Source organism: Camelus bactrianus, chromosome 4, assembly GCF_048773025.1.
Source record: "Camelus bactrianus isolate YW-2024 breed Bactrian camel chromosome 4, ASM4877302v1, whole genome shotgun sequence".
NCBI classification, from domain to species: Eukaryota; Metazoa; Chordata; class Mammalia; order Artiodactyla; family Camelidae; genus Camelus; species Camelus bactrianus.
The window spans coordinates 29,360,593-29,368,558 of record NC_133542.1 but is presented as its reverse complement, the minus strand read 5'-3'; the positions used below and the strand labels follow the sequence as shown (position 1 = coordinate 29,368,558).

Below are 7,966 nucleotides of genomic sequence, written 5' to 3'. Positions count from 1 at the left end.
TGAAGTCTTCAACCATCATGTAAGCAGCCTGACTGCTCTGAGGTGGCCATGCTGTGAGAAAACCCAAAGAGAAAGACCACGTGGAGAAGTCCAGAGTCGTCTTAGGAAGACTAGTTTCCAAATACTCTAGCTCCCATTCTTACAGTTCTAACTGCATCTAACTGCAATGGCATGACAGATTCTGAGCCAGAACTCAGGCTTTCCAACTGAACCATTTTGGAATTCCTGTCCCACAGAAAGTGAGAGATAGTAAAGTGACTGTTGTTATTTTAAACCTCTAAAATTTGTTTTGCACAGCAAGTTGTAATTGGAAGTTGAACACTAAGTTGACCCCACCATCAGGAAGTTGAACCCCAATAGCCTTCAGTGGACAAATCTGAGCTGAATTGATCCTAATACCCTCAGAAAAGTTGAGCAATAAGAAGGATCGATCTTGGGAGGCAGGAGAAGGCATGAGACTGAAAACAGGGATAAATTTTAAGTCTTTAGTGAGAATCTCAGGCCCCTACTCCTATTTGAATCATGAGGTAGGTATTCCAAAGAACCAGGGCACTCACTACAGGAAGGACAAGGATCATTCTCTGGACAAAGTGAACAGGGAAGCTTTCAGAGAAACAAAAGAGGGACAGCTGAAGGGTAAAGAACACTGGCTAAAGAGGGAGGACACTGGAAATTTAAGCTCTTACACTGTCACTCATTGATCACATGTTCCTGTACAAATCATTTTCTCAATTGTTAAAGAGCTTAGACCAGAATGATATCTGAAGTAGATTTCTAGCATAAAAATCTGTGACTCTAATGAAAAGAGGACAACCTCTAAAATATTTCTAGTTTAAGTAATGAACCACATGAAGTGCTTTTTAGTCAGTGGAAATTCTAATTCACATCTTAGAACATATAATTCTTTAACAAAAAAAGCCTCAGGGATTATAACAGAAAACCTCTACTTAAGGTATTTCTAATGTTTCCCCACCAGGGGCCAATTAAAAGGGTGTGGGCCTGTGGAAAATAGTATAGAAGTTTATCAAAAAGCTAAAAATAGGGGGGTAGGGTATAGCTCAGTGAAAGAACACATGCTTAGCATGCACAAGGTCCTGGGTTCAATCCCCAATACCTCTTCTAAAAATAAATAAATAAATCTAATTACCATCCCAACCCAAAAAATTTAAAAATAATAAAAAGAAGCTAAAAATAAAACTACCATATGACCCAGCAATTCCACTCCTGGATATATATTCAAAAAAACAAAAACACTAATTTGAAAGGATGCATGCTCCCCAATGTTCACAGCAGCATTATTTACTTCCCAAGATACATAAGCAACCTAAGGGTCTATCAACAGATGAAGATAAAGATGTTTGTGTGCGTATATATAATGGAATATTACTCAGCCATAAAAAAGAACAAAATTTTGCCATTTGCCCCAACATAGATGGAGTTGGAGGGTATTATGCTAACTGAAATAAGTCACACAGAAAGACAAATACTGTATGATATCACTTACATGTGGAATCTAAAAAATACAACAAACTAGTGAATACAACAATAAAGAAACAGACTCACAGATATAGAGAACAAACTAGTAGTTACCAGTGGGGAGAAGGTAGGGAGGAGGAACAAGATAGGGGTAGAGGACTAAGAGCTACAAACTACTATGTAAAAAATAAACTACAAGGATATACTGTACAACACAGGAGATATAGTTAACATTTTATAATAATTATAAATGGAACATAACCTTTAAAAATTATGAATCACTATGTTGCACTCCTGAAACATACAATATTGTACATCAACTGTACTTCAATTCTTTAAAAAAAGGAAAAAACAAGGTGGGTTATGGGCAAAGGTATAGGGAACTGAAGGAATATCTATGAATTTATGACTGTAAAAATGTTACAATCCCTAGACCCAAAGCAACAAGGGAAGGGAGAGGTTACCAGAACATGGAAGAGTGAGTCATGCAGAGCAGGTCACTTTTGGAGGAGAGGAGTAGTGACTTTCCAGGAAGGCAACAGACAGCCCAAGGTGACCTTTCAGGGAGAAAGTCAGGGGAATAAATATACTGACCTCATTCTGTTCCCATTCTGCAGTTTCCTCTCTGTGCTTCCTCTCCACTGGCCAAACTTATTTGGAAGCCTGAGAGCACTGACCCCACAGATGTACTCCCTGCCCTTGGACTCCAGGACAGTGGACAGGTAGAGAGTGGCCCTAGCAGAGAAACAGGAAGATAATCAGCACAGATGTGCAGATGAAAGGTAGTAATTAGAGCTTTCAAGACCAGAATGGAATTCCTTTTTTAAATATATATATAAATTTTTGATTTTGAGACATTAGTTGGGAAAATGAGATATTCTGAGGAGTGATAAGATTCTAGAATAATTAGTTCTATAATAAATGTTTTATCTTTCTGTTTTGCTTCTTTTTACTTGGAGAACTATTGAGTCATGAGTGATAGCATAAACTTCAGCATTTGCTTCTCTTCTATGTAAATAATTCCTCTTTTCTTTCCGTGTTCACATCTAAGTTGTTTCAGCTACACATTTGGTAATAAGGCATGATATATCAGAACTGTATGATATTTGGTTTTTGTCAGAGAACTATCTTTTTTTTTTAACAACTGAGCAGCTTCCTAAGCAAACAACAACAGCATTGTAGGGAAAAAGAGAAAAACTTAGGTACAACATGTATTGTGTATGGAAATACAGAAGGATTTATTTTGTTACTTATGGAATCACTACTTAACAATTACTTTTATTTATATCCTAAGTAACTTATTACATACACAAGGTTGTTCCCAGATGTAATTAATTTGGTCTGCACAGGGCAAATATATTTTTTCTAGGTCTCATAACTCTAAACCCTGTCCTGCCAAACAATTGGGATCCACACTGACTAGCTTCCAAATCATATAGAGCCGCAGTAAATACCCAATTTTGACAACAGTCTTGACAGTAGTAGTCTCCCCCTCCACTTCCCCATGGTTTTCCATTAAAGACCCACCACATTAAGAAAGATAAATTCTCACAGGAGTAAGTACAGGAGATCTTGACTAGTTCCTCTTTCAGAACTCTTCTACTTCCTTTCAAAACTTTGGACTTGTATTTCCAACTGTCCCTCAGATATCTCCATTTATATTTTGGATGCATTTCAAATGCAACACAGGGCAAAGGGAACTCATTGCATTTTTCCAACTTGCTTCCTCTTCTAGTTAAGAGCATCACCAAATACCCAAACCATCCATTTAAGTCTCCCAAACTAGAAATTTGATAAGTATTCTTACCATTCCATTTCCCTCATCCCCACACAGTCTACAAGTCTGATAGGCCTGATTTTCTAGAATATTCTAGTCTACCATTTCTTCCCTTACTCACTGTCGCAAAGTTCACCAAAACTGACGATTGCCTCTTTAAAAAGCTTTTGACGGCATCTCCTTTTTCTCCCCTGTCCCTTAATTTTCCCCTAAGGCATCCTTCCACATTCTTTCTGCTGTCTTTACAAAGGCATATTTAATTACTTCAGTGGATTCCTTTAAAAATTTTAGTTTCTCCTTGGAGCCCACAAAATCTACTGCTTTGAATGCTAATCTTCACACTCTGTCCCTCTCTTTAGTCAAACTTTCTCTTACGTGCAATCTCTTCTGACCTGTAAAAATGCATACCTTCTGTCTTTGCTTAAGCACTCTCTTCTCCTTGGGCATTCTCCGCTTATCTAAAGTCTCTCCATAATATTAGCACAAAAATAATTTATTGGGTACTACCAAGAGATATTCTATGCCAAACACTTTACATTCATTAGATGCTATAAGCTCCTCTTTACACTGAGGAAATTAAAGCAAATAATTTGTCCAATGTCAAATTTTAAGTAAACAACAAAACTGGGTTTACAATTCAGGTGTATCTCAGCCTATGAACTGAACATTTAAATGCTGCCTTCATTACAATATGCCATTTAACTCGGGTCAAGTTGTACCCCTAGCCTTAAGCTCCCTAGCCCCCCTTGTCTCATGTCTAATTGCTGTTTTAACCAACAGTGAACTGTTTAGTACTAAATTATTCTTTAATATTTTCACTTTTTCTAAATCTTATTTGAACTGAATTGTAAATTCTTTGTGAGCAGAGAATTTAAAAAAATAAATTCTTAACATGCCTCCACATGGGCATAGCATATCCTTATAATACCAAATAGCGATCCCTTATCGAGGCAAGTTAAAAATGATTTTTACATTTATACATGTAATGAATACTCAGTATTTACTTTACTTAAATCAGGAGCAGACAAGATGAGTTAGATTCAGAGGATATAAATGAATGTAAAATTTTCAGCAAGAGCAGAGACTATAATGTGTGTATATATTCTATTTTTTTGTCCCTCCCGTGTTGAGACCATTTTTTTGATACTACTGAATTTCTCTATACTTGCAATTATTTTAAGTGGTTATCGCAAAAATGCCGCTCTACCTTTACGCTAATAATTTGCAGCAGTCTTAATATACAAGTTATTGAATTTGACTAATATTAAAGTCTGAATTTTATATATATATATAAATATATATTATATATATAATTTTTCTACTTTCATATGCTCTCTTCCTTCTTAAGAAGACATTTTCATTTTAAATAAGCCCACCGTTGGGTATGTTAGGCAATGCTGCTTTGGGCCTATTTCTGAGAATTTTTTCCTAGTAGGCTCTCCGGAGTTCTTTCTTCGGAGGTTTGTAATTTTGCATCCCTTAAAAGCGTTTTCCACGACCCCGCAATCCCTTAGGCCAAAGGCTCACTAATACGGAAGGTCCACAAACGGAAACGTCCAGCTCTGGCGAGCGGCCCTCTGAGCGGCGGCACCAACACGTCCGTGGCCCAGAGTCCGATGAGAGCGCAGCGGGCCTGAGAGGACGATCCCAGCATGCCCCGCGGTCTGTAGGCCTAGGGCCGCCACCTGGGCCAAGCGGCGGGAAACGCCAGGAAGCGGGTTTCCGCGCGAAGGCAGCATTCCGACGCGGCGGGAAACGAGTTCGCGAAGCAGAAGGGTCCCCAGGGGCTTTCCTGGGTGGCCCGCCCCGCCAGGCCGCGTGGCTGGTGATATCTGGCTGAGCGCGGTGGAGCGGCATCATTTCCTTACGCGCTTTCTCACAAATTTAGGCCGCGCCAGCCTGCACGCACCTCCCCCCTTTTCATAATCATACAAGTGCACGTCAGAGTTTCTTATCTTTGGTGTGTTTTTAGACCACAGAAACGAGTCGGCTAGACCTGAGACGTAGCTCGCGCCCCGAGTCGCGATACCACGGCTAAAGCGGTAACCCGCGTGGGCGGCCTTGTAACCGCCAGACACCCGAAGGCTAGAGGGCGTGTCCAGGGTCCAGGTGCAGGCGGAGGGGCAAGTAACGGCTCTCGGCAGCCCCGCCCCTCCGCCCCGCCCTCCCCGCGTCCGCCCATTTTAGTTCCCTCTGGTCTATAGCCACTTCCCGAGTCCCTTCCTCTTTAAGGCGGAGCCCGGCGTAGATCTCGCGAGATCGGGATTGGCGCCGTGACCTCCATGTGGGAGCTGGAGCTGTATAAGTAAACACTCGGCGCGGTGCAGACAAGGCTTCCTCCTATTTGTGAGGTGGGGGTTGCGGTAGCAGCCGCGTTTCCGACTGGTTCCGGTTTCCTTCCCTCCTCAGGTCTGCTGGGCGGGCGCGCGGTCTAAGATTCACTGCCGCCTGCCTGGCCCGGCGTGTGGTTGGTCTTCCTCCCTTGTGTGCCCGCTAGCCCGCTAGCCGGGGAAAGCCAGAGCCGCCGGGGAAGCGGCGCGGGCCGGGCGGGGCACGGCGCCCCAAGCGCAGGGGGAGACAAAGCGGGGCCGGATCCTTCTCCCCGCGCCGAGATGTGGATCCAGGTTCGCACCATCGACGGCTCACAGACGCGCACCATTGAGGACGTGTCTCGCAAAGCCACAATTGAGGAGCTGCGCGAACGGGTGTGGGCGCTATTCGACGTGCGACCGGAGTGCCAGCGCCTCTTCTACCGGGGCAAGCAGGTGAGGCGCGCCTACCGCACCCCTCGGGAAGCCCGAGCCAGGGCAGCGGTGCGCCACCAGGATGCGTGGGCTGGGCGGCGGGAGGGCTTGGTGCACCGCGCGCGCGGAGCGCACCTGGCTCCACTTCGGGTTGGCTGCCTGTGAGGCTCAGAGTGCGGGCCCTGGGCCCGCCGATGGAGTGCAGCTGGGTCTCCGCCTGCCCCGAGTACAGGTGGGTCGGAGGTGGGGGCACCCGGAATGCGGAGACCTCACCTCCCTTCCCAGCGGGGCAGCAACCAGAGGCACAGTCAGCCAGAGCTCCTGGGTTCCCTTGTTTCCCGCGCTCGGTGGGTCCGGGGCCCCAGGAGGGCGGGGAGGGCATCGGGCTGTGGCGGCCATGCCAAAGTGCCGGTGGGAAGGGCCAGCGGCTCGGGCTCCCGGCAGCGCTGACCCGGCTAACGGCTTGTATCGCTTCCGTACCTCTACCGCGCTCCCGGCTCACAAATAGAAACTTAGATACTGCCCCCTCTCAGGAACAAGACCCTAAGTCGGCCTTCTCACTGTGGAAGAAATTTGTATACAATAAAGATGCTAAGGGTTTCCAGAACTTCTGGCCCGCTTCCTTCACCTCTTTTTGGAGGATCAAATCTGTCGTGGGGAAGATTAGAGACCTGGGTTGAAGGAGCTCTTGATGTAGCCCGGGACCAGGTTTAAACTGCCAAGTGTTAGCCGGTGTGTTTTTCCCACAGTGAAAAGCAGTATAAAAAGCTTGTTTTTCTCTTACTTCTTACCTTCTTGTAGGCCCCTCACTCAAGCTTTTAGCAGAGCAGTTTGGAGCATAGCCAGCGGTACATACTTGAAGGCTGAAAGTGTTTTTGGCGGTGAGGGTGTCTGTGGGCGTCACTGGTGGTTGTATGGTATGGCCGTGGTCTGGCCCATTGATGATTTTTCCCACCCACTAGTCTCTCGTGGTCTGTACCTAGAGGCCTAGACCCATCCTATTTTACTTACCTTATTCTTTTCTTTAAAAAAAAACAAAACAAACATTAATCCACTAAAGAAGTTGGCATCCTCCAGTTGATAGACCATAGTTTGGCTCTAATCCTCTGTTTTGAAATAAGTGTAGCTCTCTTTGATTTGGTAGAAGTAGCCGTTTTCCTGCAGCCAAAGGGTTTGAAAGGAGTATTATTCTCCCCTTCATAGGCTTACCCTTCGAAAACTGCCCAGAAATTTTAGAGAAACACGATTACACTCTGAGAAAGAAGAGTCAGAGGTTGTTTTACTTTGTTTTTAAATAAGCGATAGCATCTTTGATATTTGTTTGCAGCCAGTTTTATATTGTTGCTCTAGTGTTTGACTTGTACAAAACAAGTGTTCAATTTAGGTATGAACCTTGCTTTAGAAATAAATGTATATGTATTAAACACTTTGTAGCTTTATATTGCTGTGCCTCCAGTGGCTATCTTTTTATTTTTGGGGTCAAAAAATCAAAAGCATGTAATCAAATCTTCTGAATTTTATTTTCTAGCTAGGGACAATAGTACATGAATTCCTGGAATACTTTGGTGACTTCAGCAGAGATAGAAATGAAGCCTGAAAATGTATTCCTGGGCAACACCCCTACAGTCTAATTGTCAACTATGCTAAAAAGAAAAATGTGCATCTGGCTGTCTTGAGGAAAAAGTAGGGATTGGGTTAAATTCAAGGCAACAAAGTAGACTTCCAGTAAACCAGGAAACTATTCCAGGTTCAGAGAAAAACTGCTGAAGGAGAACAACCTTTTGTACTACTTACCCCAGGACAGTTGATAACTCACCACTTTGATTTCACTAACCAATAAACCAATAGGAATTAGGAATGGACCTTGGGTGCCCCACTGAGTGAGAGAGAAGGAAGACATTGCTCCAGCTGTGTTTACTTCCTTACGAGCTGACAAGTAGCCATGGTAGTGATTATTATCTTTGTTCTT

The 7,966-nt window shown here is 43.8% G+C and overlaps 1 protein-coding gene across 1 annotated transcript in view; it reads left to right on the top strand.

Moving 5' to 3' along the window:
* The first annotated feature begins 5,537 nt into the window (after positions 1–5,537).
* Positions 5,538–7,966, top strand: part of UHRF2 (ubiquitin like with PHD and ring finger domains 2) — a 76,346-nt gene continuing 73,917 nt past the window's right edge. Inside the window, exon 1 of the mRNA XM_010960649.3 lies at positions 5,538–6,018. Coding sequence (XP_010958951.1) covers positions 5,866–6,018 — 153 coding nt within the window. The 5' untranslated portion in view covers positions 5,538–5,865. The remainder of the gene's footprint in view (positions 6,019–7,966) is intronic.